The 17,442-nt window shown below is 41.2% G+C and overlaps 2 protein-coding genes across 2 annotated transcripts in view; one reads left to right on the forward strand and one right to left on the reverse strand.

Moving 5' to 3' along the window:
• LOC117212599 (caveolin-3-like) overlaps positions 1-11,160 on the reverse strand; it is a 59,807-nt gene extending 48,647 nt beyond the window's left edge. Inside the window, exon 1 of the mRNA XM_033457520.1 lies at positions 10,662-11,160. The gene's annotated coding sequence lies outside the window, so the exon portion shown is untranslated. The remainder of the gene's footprint in view (positions 1-10,661) is intronic.
• Positions 4,888-5,274, forward strand: LOC117212593. The gene has a single exon (XM_033457509.1). The coding sequence runs from the start codon at positions 4,888-4,890 to the stop codon at positions 5,272-5,274; it is 387 nt and encodes a 128-aa protein (XP_033313400.1).
• Positions 11,161-17,442: the final 6,282 nt, after the last annotated feature.

Genomic DNA, 17,442 nt, shown 5'->3' on the forward strand with positions numbered 1-17,442 from the left:
AAGGTACACACGTACTTCATCAATTGTCAAGTTTCATTTCCTCAGAAACGAGAAGCGTTCTATGAAAAATTTTGTTCCATATCTTTTTCCATTAATTTTCACACGTAAAGCAACTTGCTGTCGATTATTCCGAAATTAAACAAGTTCAAGCACAGCTTGACAAATTTTCAGACTCGACTCTCTCGGAAACGAAACCTTAAATAAACAAATTTTATTCCATATGCTTGTACCATCAAAATCGAGACACCCTACATGCATGTTCTTTAATAAGCTGAAATGATAAATATAAAATTCTAATGGGTTCACCTCTTCTTCTAATAATCTAAGTAGATTATGTATCGCATTTCCTGTTGAACCAGCAGGTATTCTAATACTTACGGGAGCGGCAGTGTATTCCATGGAAATGATTAAAGTAATTTCTCTGTCGTTGAATCGCTTTGTGTATAAAAGAATTGCTGCGATCCGGTGCCTTTGTACACGAACACGTTTTCTGTCGCGGCATATCGTATCACGAAGTCTGCAGAAATAAGAATGTTGCTCGTGGAATATAGAACTTCTTCCATTACCTACGTGTCGTTTCAAAGAAGAAACCATTGACAGTCAATCGTTTACACTTTACAAGGAAATTTAAATTAGAAAACCTAATATGGTGCCGCGATGATCTTTCAATTTTCAAAGCTTCGAAGATAGGCTAAACATTCTCCGGAACTTTTTCCGCTGGTGAAATTGATTAACATAAATTCTTTCGACCGATACGTGTCTCACCGAAAACGGTCTCGCCTGGCATCTAACGACCGTTGGTAAACATAACAGTACCGCAACCGCTTAATTCGGCACCTCATAGGGATAGGGAACACCGTTAGTCGACAAGAGGCCTTAACGATTTCGTTAAATCTATCTTTTTGAAATGTCCTTCCTAATACGTCCTAAACTAATCCAGCCACTTAGCAAATACCAAAATCGAGAAAAAAGGATCTTTTGCCTTATCGTTGAAACGACCATTACGTTTGAACTTTTGAATTCTATTTTTGTTACTTTATGTACGCATGATATGATATACCTAATGCAATTAATAAAGACAATTTTATTACACAACTTGTTTCACAAATCCAAAGGTGTTAGATTTAAAACCTTAAGTATACAATTTTGTACGAGTGCCCCGTATGTAGATCGAATTCATCGTTCCTATAAAATAAATATTTTCTGGCACCGATATTCAATATCAACGGATCGTTGACAGTTCAAAATGTAAAATTGATATTTACGACGAAATGCTTGGAGATACAGCGATTTGTTCGGTGGTCCTTTAATTCGCGATGAGTAGCAGGGTCGAGGCCACGAAAGACAAGAATAACAGCGGTACGTCTAATTGGGCTTCGCGTGCGACGGGCAAGGTAGTGACCTTGATCTATCTCGTAACGTTACGTCGCGTCACAAGGAACCGTACGGAACCCGTTTTCGGGCCTGTCCCGTTACGTCCGCCGACAAGGAACCAGGTGTTTCGCGTAACAACCGACCACGTGGTGGGAGGCAAACGAAATCGTTCATCGGTAAGTCGCGTTCTGGGAATTGGGCCGCTTCGTGAACAACGCCAGGTTCAACATCCAACTTACAACTTTACGTTCCAATCATTTAACGAGCTATTCTTACCCCTTTACGGGAATTTGATCGTTTCTACTCGAAATCGACTTCTAAATCTTTGTTTCTCGTTTATTAAATTATACGAAGATCACAAGGGAAAAGTATTACGATAAATTCGTTTTCGTCGACTTCCCGATTTTTAGGTTAGGCTGAAAAAGAAAAGTAGCACTTTACTGACATATGAAAAATAGGAGATTCGAAGATACGAGCCTAATCACCCATGACCTAGGAAACCAATCGAAGGTCAAATTCCTACCCCAAATGCGTCAATCTCGCCCTTGGTGAAACCATCTGTCTGAACACCCTGACCAAGCATGCTGACGATGATGATCACGGATGTCCTTGCCGCGGTTTTCCGTTCCGTGGTGGTGAAACGACGCGGAACCCGTTTCGAGGCAGTCCCGTTACATCTATCGTGGAGGAACCAACAGCGAGAGAGGCGCACGGTACCGCGAGAGGATGAACGAATGAACGAACGGCGCGCAACGAATGGTAGGATGAGGTGGAGTTGGAGAGAAAAGGGGGTTAGTGGGAGGGGGAGGAACGTCGCGGAGCCAGTTTTCGAACGGTCCGGAGAAAGTGGTGGCTATACATTTACTGACCTACATTACCCTGGTTTCGTCCCCACCCCGAGCGACACCCACCCGTGAGCGTGCCGCCAGCGCACAAATTGTCCCGTTACACACCGGCCGCACGTACACGTCATCGGCGTGACCCACAAAATGACACCCCGCTGCACGTCCCGATCCTCTCGCCCGCAAGTTATACCCGCCCGACCACTGTCTTTTATTCCAAAATTATGTCACGCGACCACGCCGAAACCAAAGAGGATCCGCCGATCCGACCATCGGAGATTCCGCAACGGAGACGAACATTTCAATGAAATTGGAAAGGTAGAGGTGTATTTTGAAGCGAGAAATTTTGGTCACGTTGTGAAAGTTAGTTTATCTTGATTTAAAATAACGCGTGTATTAGATGGTGTCAGGAACGAAGTACAGACATCGAGAGATATTTACGTGCCCGTACCTAACACGCAGCTCTAACAAACATGGTCACAACAGGCTCAACCAACCCACTGCAGTCATGCTGTGCATGTCCAGAACTACTTGTCAGCAACGAAGTACAGTAAGACTACGCTTGTCTGAGATTTTTATCAAAATTTTGGATTTTCACTGTATTAGAAGTCGTGTGGCTACGAGCAGGAGCTGTTACGGCGTCGGAGAAAATGCGGATGAATCTAATGCGAAATGAGGAAGTCGCGAAAAACGTAACCATAGACCTCGTAATTTTGATTAATAAATTCGACGCAACTCAAGCGATAAAATCGCGCGATAAAGCGAATCCAAAGAAGTTTGCCAATGTAATCGCAACAACTTTACGTAATTCCTAACAGAATCGAGCGAACAAGGTGTGCTCGTTATAATTAGAAGCGGAAATCTCTGAGACAGAAAGAATCGCAGAAAAACCGGGATCGGAGAGCCAAGTCACTCTCGTTTTTTCCTCGCGGGCCACCGCGCCAAGATTGATTTTAATAACTATGCGACGCCGTTATCTGCTTCGGTATCGTGATGGCGATACAGCTAGGGAGCCTTGGCATTATTTTCTCGCTTCGCGGTAGGCGCGTTACTTAATCGAGTTATGAAACTCGCGCGTCGTACATTATCGACTAAACGGCAGATTAGAGCGGCGAAACGGAGAAACGAGCGATCGAAATACGGACAGAACCGTCTCTGCTCTGCCCTACTCTCTTCCTATGGCATTTGCAGCGAATGTCGTCAATCGCAATCGTTGCTCGATTCCTTATGTAGCCTTTGCAACAAACTTTAGTTTACGTCGTTCTCGAGAGTTGGTATCGTTCGAAGATCATAGGAAAGAGCATGATATGGTAAAATAGCGTTATTCGAGTCATCCATACGTCATTCGAGTCATAAAATTCAACGTCAAATTGCACGCAGAATAATCAAACTAAGATTATTGGCCGAAGAGATTTTCTAATCCATAGTTTCTTCATAATTTCATAGTTGTATTAATTTTAACCTCATGCATTATCAATATCGTAATCTTATTCCGTATCAAATCGTTTGACATATTCAACACCGAAAATGACAAACGTGATAACGATCGTGAGACAAATAAACTTATTCATCGATGGACTCATCCTGTATCACAATTGTGATCCGAACACAAACCCCAGGAGAATCGCACGACATAATCTCTCCTTTTGTTCTCCCGTGTCAACTGTGTAGGAGCGTATTTTCTTTCTTCCACCGCGAGGAAGCCACCTTTCGATTATCGTCAGCGTCGTCCTCGATGATGTAACGGTTCTGCACATTCGCCCTTGACCACTTTTTTTCCTCATATCTCGACTCCCGTTGCACCGGATACGACATACTTTCTCGCTTCTCTCTCTCTCTCTCTCTCTCTCTCTTTGTCTCGCTCCGTCCATCCTTTGGTTCTTCCTTTTTTTATTTTAGATGCAAATAACTCCTTTATCGCCTCTTCGAGCGTTCATGATTGGGAGAAAAAACGCCTCGCGGCGTGAAATGGGACGGTTTAACCCTTTGGCTTAACATACCTATCGCGCTGGCTACGTCGCAAAGGATCGAGAGAGAGACTTTATTAGGTCGGGACGGGGAAAGTCTTTTCGGTTCTCATCCATCCGACTTCTAATTTATTTATCGGTACACCGTACAGCGATGCTTAATTGACCGAACGGGCAGCCGTCATTTCGTTCCACTGCTCCGTGATCGAAGCGTCCCCGTCGTTCGCATTAAACTACGTTTACCGATGCTCTAACCGGGCTCCCTTTGCACAATCATTTTTATTCTAAGGGAAAGGAATTATGACCTAACATCGTTCTAAAGTTTTCGAGTTCTGTAAAAGTTCGCTTCGTTACAGTGCTAATGAAACTTCAAAATGTTTCCTATAACATGCATAATATATTCGTAAAAAGCATTGACATACGCAGACGATATTGTGCTGGTGGCGGATAGAGAAGAAGAGCTAAAGGAGATGTTGAGGAGACTCAAGAAATTCTTGAAGGAAGCCGATTTGGAGCTGAGCACGGAAAAGACTAAAATAGTAGTCTTTGAAAAAAGAAGGAACAAAAGGAGGCAAAGAAAATGGAAGAGGGGAGAGCAAGAATTAAAAGAGGTGGACGAGATAAGATACCTAGGGTATATACTGCAGGAAAACGGAAGTGATGAGAAGCACATACAAGATAGGAAAAAGAGAGCGACAATTGCAATGAAGGAAACATGGAGCGTAGGAGAAAGAATATTCAAACAGGACTACAAAAGGAGAATGAAGATGTTTGGAGCACTGGTAGAGAGCGTGGCGCTGTTTGGAGCAGAGGTATCGGGATGGAACATAGAAGAAAGACTGGACAGAGTTCAAAGGAGATATGTGAAATGGATACTAGGCTTAGATATGACAACACCAAACTACATACTGATAGAGGAATGTAAATTAATAGAAATGAAAGAAAAAGCACTAAAAAGAGCAGCGAGGTACGAAGAGAAAGCAATAGAATCAAAGAAGGAATTAGTAAAGGAGTGCATAAAGGAAAGAGAGAGAGAGAATGGGGAAATAGTCAGGAAGGGAAAGAAGCAAAAAAGAGAAAGAAGATACTAGAAGAGGTAAGAAAAGGAACAAGAGAGGAGCAAGAAAGGATGACAGCAGACCAAATTATAGAAGAAAGAGAGAAACAGAAGAGAGGGGGAAAGGGATAAGGGAATCCAAGTACAACATACACTACAGAAACATAGCCAAAGAGAAATTACCAAAATACTTAGAAGGGAGGATGAAGTGGAAGGACAGAAGAATACTAGCAAGATTCAGATGCGGAAACGAGACTGGAAAGAAGAGGGGGAAAAATGCAGACTATGCAGCAGGAAAGAAGAAGACCTAAGACACGTAATAGAAGAATGTGAAATAACGGGAGGACCAAAAGACATAGGAAAAACGCTGAACGAGACTGGAGAAGGTTTAGCAGAACTGAAAGCAATAATAGAGAAGAGAAGGCCGATGACAAGGAGGAGGCACAACAAGGAGGCTAAGGACCAAAGTGGCAGTAGTTTTTAGTCATTAGTTGATAATTTATAGTTCCTAATGCTTAGTTTTCAGAGGTAGAATAAGCAAGGTAATGCAATAGAATTGGATGTAAAACCGAAAGTTCGTCCAAAGCCGAAAGACACGGACTAAACGATAATAATAATATATTCGTAAAAAGTTTCTGCAAGCGTCTAAATACTTATGTCAGGTATACATACACCCGATGGATAAAGAAAATATCCTTCCTTCAGTTTTAATAGTTGCTGGAAAAACGAATAAAACGATAAGCGTAAAGATAAAAATCCATCTTTGACGCGATTAAACTCAAAGTTGGAAAAAAACAATGCAATCTAAACTCATTTAAGGAAACTTTCTAAATGACCGTGACACGATGGATCCCGGTAAAATCCCATCGATTTAATATTCTTCGACCACGAAAGAAAACGCGAAACCAGATGCGGAACAAAATACGATTCGTAACAGAGGTACGAGTTCGAGAATAAACCAGGAGCTCCGTTTCTTCGGGCAGTGTCGATTCCACGAGTGTGTCCGTTCCTGTTTCTTTTCTTCCGCCACGATGGGACATTGAACCACGACATCCGATTCGAGGTCGAGAAGAGAGTCGGGGGCTCGGGTAAAGTTAGAAGTTCTTGGCTACTCTCCCTGCCTTACCGCGTCGCGACGCGGTATCGGATCGCCACTTTCTCCTGCGGTGAACGCAAACACCTCCGTCCAATCGATCAGCCGTCTTCTTCCTTTTTCGATCTTTCCTTCTTTCCTTCCTTCTTTACTTCATATAAGTATTCTTCCTTCCTTTCTCCTTAATTCCTATAATTGATCATTCACTCAGTCAATTAACAATTCGTACAATTAATTCGTTTATACATGTTTTAAGAATTTGAATTGAACATCGTTTAAAATTCTTAGAAACGTCGTCCGTTTAGTTTCACAGTCGATGAAGTTACAATTTCATTTTCTGTCGAGAGATTCTCTTATAATCTCAAAAAATATATCGACCTTTTTATAGTCACAAATACGAAACACCGCATTTCATGAGAAACGGCAATGCATTGGTGCCACGGTAATTCTAAGCCTACCATTTGCTATTCAACTTGATTTTAATGTTAAATATCATAATATCTGACAAAATTCGTATTTAGAGTTTCAGGCACGTTCCAAAAGAGACCGCCCAACAATTCCAATTCGTAAAACGATACCTTCTCTAGCGAGAAGTATCTATACTCTTTTTCAATTTAAAACTCGATCACGCTTCAATTTCTCTGCGACAGACATTCTATAGCAAAGTCCCAGGGGTCCCCGAGTCGAAATCATTGAGACTAAATCTCAGAGACGACGATAACAATCACGGCGCTAATTGGGCCGCATTTTCCATCAGTCGCGAGAAACGAAGCGAGCCAGAAAGTCGAAACGAGGGAAAAGTGTATATCCCCCGCGAAAACGAACAGACGACAACTGGATTTCCTCGCGAGATTTCAGCCTCTGCTTTCACTCACGCCGTGTCTTAATTATAGAAACCACGATGGAATGGAATCGAGTGTCGATCACGCAGATTCAGGGTAATACGTTCTGTTCCCAAAGTGTTTCGCTGCCAGGGACCGAGGCTCCGCTCTTATCGAACGTCCTAAGATTGTCGAATCTGGGTCACAGTGGTTTGTTTCGTGCCCCACATCGTTTTTATCTTCTCGTGTCGATGACATAATCGAGGCTACGGCCGAACGGGTCAATGGGTGCTGATAAGCGCACGATTTATGGGTGATAAGAAGGAAAATAGGAAAGACGCGAAGATGATTCACAAAAAGCTATTTTCTAGATATTTTTTTCTATATTTCTTCTGATGGCGAAAGATATTTACCAACGTGGAAATAGCGCAAGAAATTGCAGGGTATTTCAAAATGGAGAAAGTTTCTTTAATTTATTCTACGACGACGATAAAGAAAATACGAAAATTCTGTTCAAATACCTTCGTTCACAGCTGTATCGCCTATCTTTGTCTATCGTGGTATGTTGTTCATCGGAACTTTTGGGTTTAACACGTGCCCAATTGTTTTTTCATGATTCAACACTTCCCCACCTAGGTCACATTCTAAATTTTCCTTTTCGTACATTGCACTAGATACGCGTCGATATTTGGAAAACGAAGCTATCGGTAAATCCCAAAATTGGTCCTGAAATAGAAACAAAGGAGGCGATGCATCGAAATGACGAAGAAACGGCCAAGCGACTGATCCACTTTGTCGTTCGAATAGTCAGAAGAATTCGATATTAGTCACTTTAAAGGTGGAAGTGGAATGATCACGACCTGGAAATCTTGCAGTTTATGTCGCGAGCTTCATTCTTTTTTCCTAAAATTAGAATACATCGACGATGGTTGATCGCTACTCGAACTTCCTTCTGTGGATTCATCTCAAACAAGAAAACTACGAAAAAAGGTCATGCTGCAGGAAAAACACGTGACTCTCGCGTTGACAAATATCCAACTTTCAGTCATTCGATGCTAACTTAAAATTATATCTGATTTCATGTCGCGAGACGATTCGAGCACGTTCCTGTTGGTGGCGAACGTATTGTTTGCCAGCCGAATTATTTCGTGTTGTATCTCGATTACGATATTACGAAACAGCCATTATGTAACGGGGCGTTGATTAGGTGATAAGTGGAACGGAATGCGACAAGTTTACGAACTGGTATAAAATAAAGAAGACAAGAAGAAAAAACCACAAGGAAGGAATAAAGACAAATAAGTGGGGACCGATATAAAGATTCTACTTTCGAGTGGATCTTGAAAATTGTTATTTTTTCACGCTGGATAGCATCTATCGATCGAGATTAGATGTTACATACGCTAACAATAGCACGATAATGGGTTCGAAGTACGAGATCGTTAACGTACTTTGATTTCCATAAGAATAATTATAATAGAATCATTCGAGAAGTACGTGATCTGAACAATCTCAGCTAAAACAATGGCGAGGATGACGTTTCTCTCCCGAGAGACAATTTTGGACGGCAGCTGATCCACGGGATGTCCGTCTTAATTCAACGTGATAAAATATCCCTTAATCTTTAGAGGCTGAATGAAACGTCACATCTTGCGAATTTGGTTCAGTAATATCGTTCCGTAATGATATCTTCGCAATGTTACTTATAAACGTAACGATCAATTTACCGTTCATTTATCATAAAACTTGTCGACTCCTATGAGGAGATATCCATTAACACCTTGACTGCCACGTTGGAGCGCTTGAACCTTTTACGATTGTAAAAATTGTATGAAAATTGACAGTTAGGGCATTTTGAATGTAACCGATAAATAGAATATACTTTGAAATAAAAAATGCCCCACTGAACAATTAAGCAGTTTTATTAGAACATCAATAAACAAAAGAATGAGAACAAATCTTGCATCTAACGATGCACTGTGTTTGCATCTATATCTTTGAGGGGTAATCTACGAATATTAAATATTATAAACACAGCTTAGAAAATAATCGTAATTATAATCATATAATGGAAGTTAGAAGTGTGCACATACCTTACTATTACATATCGAACGAGCAAATACCGTTCATTAATATCTTCTACACGTGCCAACAATGTATTCTGGACGTTTTTCTTACGACGAAACAACGAATGCGAATTGTTTGTTGAAATAAACGAAGCCTTGTTATAGTATGTCGCTATCAACTGTTACCAAGACGCTACGGTGGTCACCCATGACCATCAATAAGATACACGGTCCATTGGAATGTTATCTTACATCACCAATTTATTATTATTTTGCCATTATATGCTTTGAATAATAAAAATACTGCCGTATGTAATAACGCCCATTGCCAAATACATGCTGACAGTTTATCAATTTTTAATTCGTACAATTGTAGCGTATTCGTATAACTTCTAATTAATGTATTCCTTTTCCTCGCAAGAGAAGGATATTTTAAAAAGTCGGATAGATACTCCGCTTATCGATATATCGCTCCAACGTCGAACGTCAATTTTGGAGACTTTTCGAGTGTCTCGATAAATTAAAAGAAAGTGATCGATCGAAAACTCGATTTTTGTTCGACACGAGACTTCTGTTACGCAATATTTGTCCCTCTTGAAATATTAATCGTAAAATCTCTCTAGTAATTATACTTCAGCGAAAGATCGTTTAAGGTTCTATTTATTGCGATTAAAAATACTCTGATAAGATCTTGAACTGGTAAGAAGCACATAATTCAAACTGTTTTCGATACAGCAACAGGTTAAATCGAATTAAAACTCCAAGAGGCTCCCTTATCGATGCAATCACACGCGTAGCTCGTTCAATTAGTCGGTCATCAAAAGTTTGATCGAACGTTACGACCGATTCACCGACGAATAGCTGGCCGATGATTGCGTCGATCGCAAAATCCGCGGCAACTAGCTGCTCTGCTCGTTACGCTCCGTTAGAAAGCATCGTGGAACACTCATCGTGGCCTCGTTGCCTGTCACGACCAAGACCAACGATCGAACAGATCAAGATTTCCGAGCAATTGATTGGAAAACTAATCGAGATCGCGTATTTGAGCTTCTCAATCTTGACTCGAGCTTGATTTTATTGGGTTTCTCGTAATTGTTCTTTTAACATCGGATAATGTTAGCAATGAATTGAATTGGTAATTGAACGTAGAATATGTAAAATATCCTTCAAAATTTTGAATAATCAGAAACTATTTTGTGCATAGATTTAATGTATCGTGTAACAACTACTCTTTATGGAAAAACTTACATATACAATGAGTTTACATATACAACGATACGATGAATCTATTTAAAGATATTTATTATATCTATTTAGAAAATTTGCGACGATACAATGAATCTATTTAAAGATATTTATAGACCGATTTTCCATGTATTTGATAGATCGACAACAACTTCTGTAGCAACAAACTACCGTAACAAACCTCTATGCAACCTACCGTCACCAGTTGAAAAGTAAGAAACTCGCTTCCCTTCGTTACATCACGCCAAACCCGAATCTTCGTCACGCTCTCGTCGATCCGCTTGCTTTCTTCCCGCTTTCCCTCGAGAGTAACGTCCAATGACTGAAATCGAGGGTCATGGAAGGTTCGAGACAGTTCGTGTTACGCGTCATCGTTACAAAAGTATTCGATGCCCTGTTTGGACGATCGAAATTTGTTGGGCAACGATGCCGTGGCGACACGTAACGCTCAGCGCTCAGCCGGGTAACGAGGATAATATCCAACGAGGCTCGAAATACAGGCCACGATTAGAAAGGCCCCCGGTTTGACGCTGGAGCACAACATTATAGCCCGGTTCGATGGTGTTTTCGCGCGGCAGTCTAGTTTCAGGCCAAAGTAGGCCTCGTCGCTGCCTACTATCGTGCCACTTGACCCCGATACACCGCCGTGCCACTTCTCTTTCACCGGCATATCCTTCGTCCTTTCCCCTCCCTTCTGCTCGCACCTCACGATCCTCAGTCTTCTACCTGTACACGTATAACTTTGCGATAGGAAACTCGTACAAAACCGTATACATTTTGGATCTTTAACTTTTTAATTTATCGTATTTAATTCCTTGTGTTATCTATCTCTCCTACTTTTTCTTTCTTGCCGTTATTATGAGAAACGAGTGCGTGCATGTAGTATGTGAGAGCAAAAATTATTCAATGTAGCGAAAATAAATGATCTTTATACATAGATCGTAATATAAATGGAAGACTGGCATGCAACCATTTGCTTAGTATAAGTGGCCTTTTCTTCTCTTTTCTTTTCTTGTTAACGGTATTTTTTAAGAGTTCAATCTGAACTATAGACGTGCCTCCCTCGAATATGAATTAAATAAGGAAATAATTATTACAATAAAGGATCTTTACCTGTTCTGGTTAATTGTATATAACCAATACTTCCTAAAACTCATGAATTGCTAAGATTAAAATTCTATATTTTCCTCCCCTTCATGTTACCAACCAAGTTTCATTCCATTCATCGATCACCGACGTAATTCAGAAACACGGTCCTTTGTTTTGCGAAGAAAACGTGCCCTTGTAGATGTACGTTGTATAGAGCGGATGGAAGATGCAGAGGAATTTTCAGAGAAGGAAAGAAATCGCGTGGGTGAGCCAGATGCTGTCCAGCTGGAGCGACGATACGATTCCCAAGATCGGTGTACGCCTTTTATGTACTCGGCGAAGCAGCAAGATGTACCGATTCGGGGGACAATACCCGGTGTGAAACCTAGGCGGGTTCGTTAGCCGTAGTTGGTGCACCTTGTGCGATCCGTATATGGTTTTCGTCGATAGGATAAGATCGATCGAGAAGGGAAAACGCATGGTGCGTGAAACGACGAAGTACCGTGGTACTGAAATTTCGATATTTTCTAAAGTTTCGTCTTTTGTTTCGTATTTTGTTTCCGATAAATCGTTAACAATACGCTTTAAGTAGGATACAAATATCTGAAAGCCAAGAGACGGTTAGAGTACATTGCAGTTCAGTTATATTACAATATTTTCATGAACTTGCATCGATGTGCTTAAAACTTGACCGTGAGTGGTGTAACAAATGTTATTTCTTCCAAACCTTTTGAAGCAATACAAAATAGTTCTGGTACTCAAGGACATCGTGTTTAATTACACAAATAGAAAGTTTCATCGTATGTACATCGTATATGGTTAGGTCAGTATTTTTGTTGTCTATATAAAAATTCGTTAAATTAAAGAGAAAGAAAAGAAGATCGAAGGAATATCGAAAGCGTGGATCTGACGAAATTCTGTTTCAAATCCTATGTGCTCGATCAAAGACTCTGGAGCCAGTTGCGTAACAAGAAGGTAGCAATGGAACATCGACGATCGGAAAATCAATGAACGGAAAGTTCAGAGGGAACGGGCGAACGCCGCGGCTGGCCCTGAACTTGAATTCGGCACACAGCCGGGTTGAAAACCACTCGGGTAATAGGGTTCAACGTCTTCGAAAGTTTTTCGAGAGTGTCCCACGGCCAACTCTCTCGAAATGCCACGGCTCGGCCGTACGCATCATCCGGCGCGGCGTTACACGCGACGACGTGCGTGAATTACGCGTCGTCGATCAGGATTTCGAAATCAGAGTTCATTGCCATCGTTCCCTACACGTGCCTTCTATTTACACGTGTTATACTCGTCTGTTCGATCGAGATCGTTCGCGATATAGAAATTGAGCTGGAAGAATGAAAAGCACGATACGTATGACGATGTCGAAGTGTCTTGAGTTTAGGGGTTGATATTTGGATGCTGACTCGACAGCATTTCTTTGATATTTAGGAATAATTAAAATTGAAATTAATTGAAATTAGTTAATTAACCGGGTCGACCCTCAAACAGAAACTTAATATAAATATTCAGATACTTTTTATCTAATTTTACCAAATTTCCCGCGATTTTGTCACTTGTATCGGGTTTCTCCGGAATCCTTCGTACATTCTCGAATACATAATGTTAATGATGTGTATACCTCTGTAATATGTAGCAAATGTTCTTTAGCGAAAGTATTGACCATTTAACTGTTAGCCGATCTCAAGTCTATATATAGAAATGCAAAGAAGATCGATAACATTTTGGAACAAATCGTTTGAATTATATATAGAGTCGTAAACGTGTAACGATTAGGATCTCCGTAAATATCGACTCCCGATTAAAATTGTTACTGTTTTCTGTAGTTTGTATAAACATTTCCAAGGTGAAACGCCTCTTCAAACCTTGCTTTATCGTGACACCTTTCCCTAATCTTTCAAATTGTAAGATACTTTTCATTTCAAATGAAAAATGCTCGGGCTTGTTTCAATCTACACTCTTTAATTTACATTGTCATTTAGTTTTAATAAATTTCTAAATATTCTCAAATATTGTTGATAAAACTTTAAAATTCTCCACGCTCAATTTCAACGTAGCAAACAATCAGTTCAGAAAAGTCGTGAAAATAATCGCCTATTCCCGTATCGAACTCTCTTTCCTCCGACTGAACGCTGTAACGACGTGACTGGAAGTAACAAGAACTCGAGGAAACTAAATCGTTCGCAGAAACGATCGAACAACCGAGATCCATCAGATTCCGTTTAATGGAACTCGAATAATGGAATTGGAGTTACGGTCTCATCGATGGACCGGCGCGACGCGACGAGAGTCTCGCTCTCTCTCTCCTCTGCTGGAAGAGGAGAGGCCCTCTCAGGGACCCGGTTTACTCCACTTTCTCCGCGGAGTACGCGATGCTTTTCACATTCTTCTTGCGCGCGGGCGCACAAGCGCGATCGGATATGACGTGAAAATCCCGCGCGGCGGTTTCACGTTCGAGATCAAAACTTTCTCTCCGGGGAAGTGTTGTGCCGCGCTGGTGCATGCGCCGATAGAACGGGCCAAAAGTGGGTCGTTGCAGTGAAAACGTCTCTCCCGGTGATCGATTATCGAGCGACGTTTCTGATATCTCGTCAGTTTGCTTCTTTCCCTTTTTTCCCTTTCTTATCGAATGGTTCGATTTATCGTATTTGGGACAACAATCGCGTTCACGGTCACAAACGAAAATGTTCATCGCCCTTGTGATGTTCAGAAAAGCGTTATAGACATTTTGTCAAGTGTAACATCGACAAACACTTTTAAAATCGAACTTTTTGCCGGATTTTAAGAAACGCCTCTGCTTTATAGATCGTTATTAATAGAAATGCATTTTTCTAACATTTATTTTTATTTTATTACTTTATGAGTTTCATCTTTTACAGAACGTTATATCTATCCAATTATCTCCTTGAATTTCCACTCAACTCCTTATTGCTCTCATTCGATACATTTTTCGACCAATCAGTCGTGAAAGCGAGCTTCTAGTAATCGATTGATCGATTGGTATCGCCTAGAACTCGATTCCAAGACGGCCGTAACAGCATCTGTGATTTGATTACCTTGGACCCTGTTTACAGCACTGATCTTCTTAGCGGATCTCTAGAATCTTCTCGCTTGTAAAAACTGTTTACCGATATATCATGTGTGTCATGGTGAGTAAGTACCAAAATAAAGAATTTGTCGTCATCGATAATGATTACCGATAATTAACAAAATTGTAACCATGTATAATAGTTATTAACTGTTGAGGTTATTTGATATGTAACCAAAGAAAACTCGTGGATAAATTGTAAGGTAGAAAATATATTTAAATAGAAGTGTAATTATAAGTAACAATACAATTTGAGCTGGTCCAGATCCGCACGCTAGCTGTGTTACCCAATAACTGAAAACCCCGAAGCCAACGTCGCCCGTCTACTGTTTATGGTGTGTCTTCGTCGCAGTCTTTTGTCTACACGCTGTCGATGACTTCAGTGCTTGAGAGTACTAAAAAAGACCAGATGTAGAGTTTTCTTAGAAGTGGAGACCACTTCGACATCAACAACTAGAATACTTAAAGTTTAATATTTTTTAATTGTCCAATTTGTTGGAAAATTTCAAGATTTATCGATTACAGTCTTCCACTTAACCAAATATTGATCTTTCTTCAATGACAATTTCCGTCAAAATTCTAATGGTATTCTTGATCCTTCGTTCAGATGCCGCTGTATCTAACCGTGATTGGTCTATACTAACGCGAATCGACTAACCGGACTTCAACAACGATTCATCGTAGGATCCGTCGTTCCAGAGGCAAGATAATTGCCACGATTCATCGAAGGAGGACAAGTCGTGCAAAAATCGTTCACCGGAGAAATGGAAAAAAGACTTTCTCCGCGATGCGATGGTAACTCTCGTTCCGCGCCTACGAGTATAACCGTCGCTCGGGTAATACTCGAGGCGAATTAGTGGCGCGATGAAAGTGCGCAGCGGATACGTATAATCATTTAGGTAATCGCTGTGAGACAATCTCCGCTGTGAGGAGAAAATCATCGGTGCCGACCGCTCTGCCACGGCCAAGGAAAATTGCGCTTTCGACTCTCCAACACTGCCGCTCTCCTGCATCTACGACACACGGGGAGAAGGGAGATGAGAATCGCTACTTTCGTGACGGGAAGCCGGTTTATCATTTCGTTTCTCTCCCCGTGAAGATTTCTAATCTCTCGGATCACATCGTGGTTGCTTTCTGCTACGGAAAAAACGCCATTATCGCGTAACAATTTCCAAAATTAGCTTCCGTTTCCGAAAAGGATAGCAAACGAAGAATTTTCAGAACTTTGAATTGTATGGCGTAAAGTTAATGGAAATGAAAATTTTCAAAAATCTCCGTAACTCTACGTGAAGGGAGAAAAACAGCAACATGGGCATCACTCGCTCGAAGCCTAGTACACTCGTTGATAAAACTTTCTAGACTGTAAAAGTCAAATCGAAAGGTGTATTATAATACATACATATATATGTATAAACTCGATATATGATTTCAGAGAGTCGGATAACGCTTAAGGTCAGATTTACTTCTTTTTATTTGTTGTTTATTTTCTTTTAATAGATCAGTTAAGTAGACAAAATATGAATAGCGCAAGAACGAATAAGTCTGTACCGTACATAAGCAACAATATGTACAAATAGAAAGACCACCGATTCGGCTGATGAGAGAAAGAGGAACGTGCAAACCCGGTTAATTTCACGTGGATATCGAGACATGACAATGTGCTCGATCAAATTAAAACAGTAACGACAGACAGCGTTCCCTCGTAATTTGTCCCTTAAAGTGAAACGTGTCGCGGCGACTCGATTCTCTAGAAAAGGACTCGGATTAACCGGTCTGCCCCGTTGTAAAAGCTCTTTCACTCGTTTGTACGAGTTACGCGACGCTCACGGTCTACAACTTGCAGTAACTTGGCGAGTAATTCTCGGGTAACCGACGCCGGTAAGCGATGAAAGTGCAGCGAACGTATAACCACTTGGGTAATCGCGCCGGAGGAGATAGTCAAAGTGAGAAGCCGTCGGACATCCGACGCGTTCCGTCGAATCAGGACCAGTTGGTGAACGTCCGACGATCCGTTGGCTGGTCGCCAGCGAAACACCGCGCCGATTAGAAACGGTGTCGTACGACGAATAAAGAAACACCAAGGGAGAAAGGTGCTCCTTCCATTTGGCCGCGGATGAAATTCGAAAGATAGTACGAATCGTAGAGTAGAGAGAAATTTGTTCTTCTATCGTCAAATAGAAGGATGATTGTTCTGATTCTGGGTGAAAAATCGATGCACAGGCCTACGAATTTCAGCTGGAAAGAGTTCCGAGGACAGAGCGTTCAGTGTCCCCACTACTTCCCCTTGAAACGCGTAACAAACGGCACGCGATGCACTTTCGTGAAACTTTCAGCTTTCCATCGGCCGCGATACAAGGGGAATGGAAAAAGAAACCGCGTCTCCCACGTTGCTGTCTCGGTCCCTCCGGCCTGCCCCCTATTCACCACGGGAAATTAACGCGTCTCCCTAACGAGGCCGCGCCTAATCGCCCCTTGGCCGTTCATTGTTCGTTTCAAGAACAAGACCAGTGAAAATCGCTGGAAAGTCGACGCCTGTTTCCCTTGCTCCGCCGCCTTGGCGATCGGATCCGCGATCCATCGACCTTGCCTTCTAAGTTTCTACCGCGTTTCTCTCGTTCGTTGAAACGTTTAATCGCATGAATTTTACTATTAAAAACATGGCGATAATATAATTTACTATTTGTCATAATATACAGGTATGTCACTGCTTGCATTGACGTTAGAAAAATTAATTATCTAATTTTAGTTAAAGTAAAGTAGTGTTTAAGATAAAAAGTTATTATCCAAC

The sequence above is a fragment of the Bombus bifarius genome, unplaced genomic scaffold, assembly GCF_011952205.1.
Source record: "Bombus bifarius isolate JDL3187 unplaced genomic scaffold, Bbif_JDL3187 scf7180000008325, whole genome shotgun sequence".
Classification (NCBI taxonomy): Eukaryota; Metazoa; Arthropoda; class Insecta; order Hymenoptera; family Apidae; genus Bombus; species Bombus bifarius.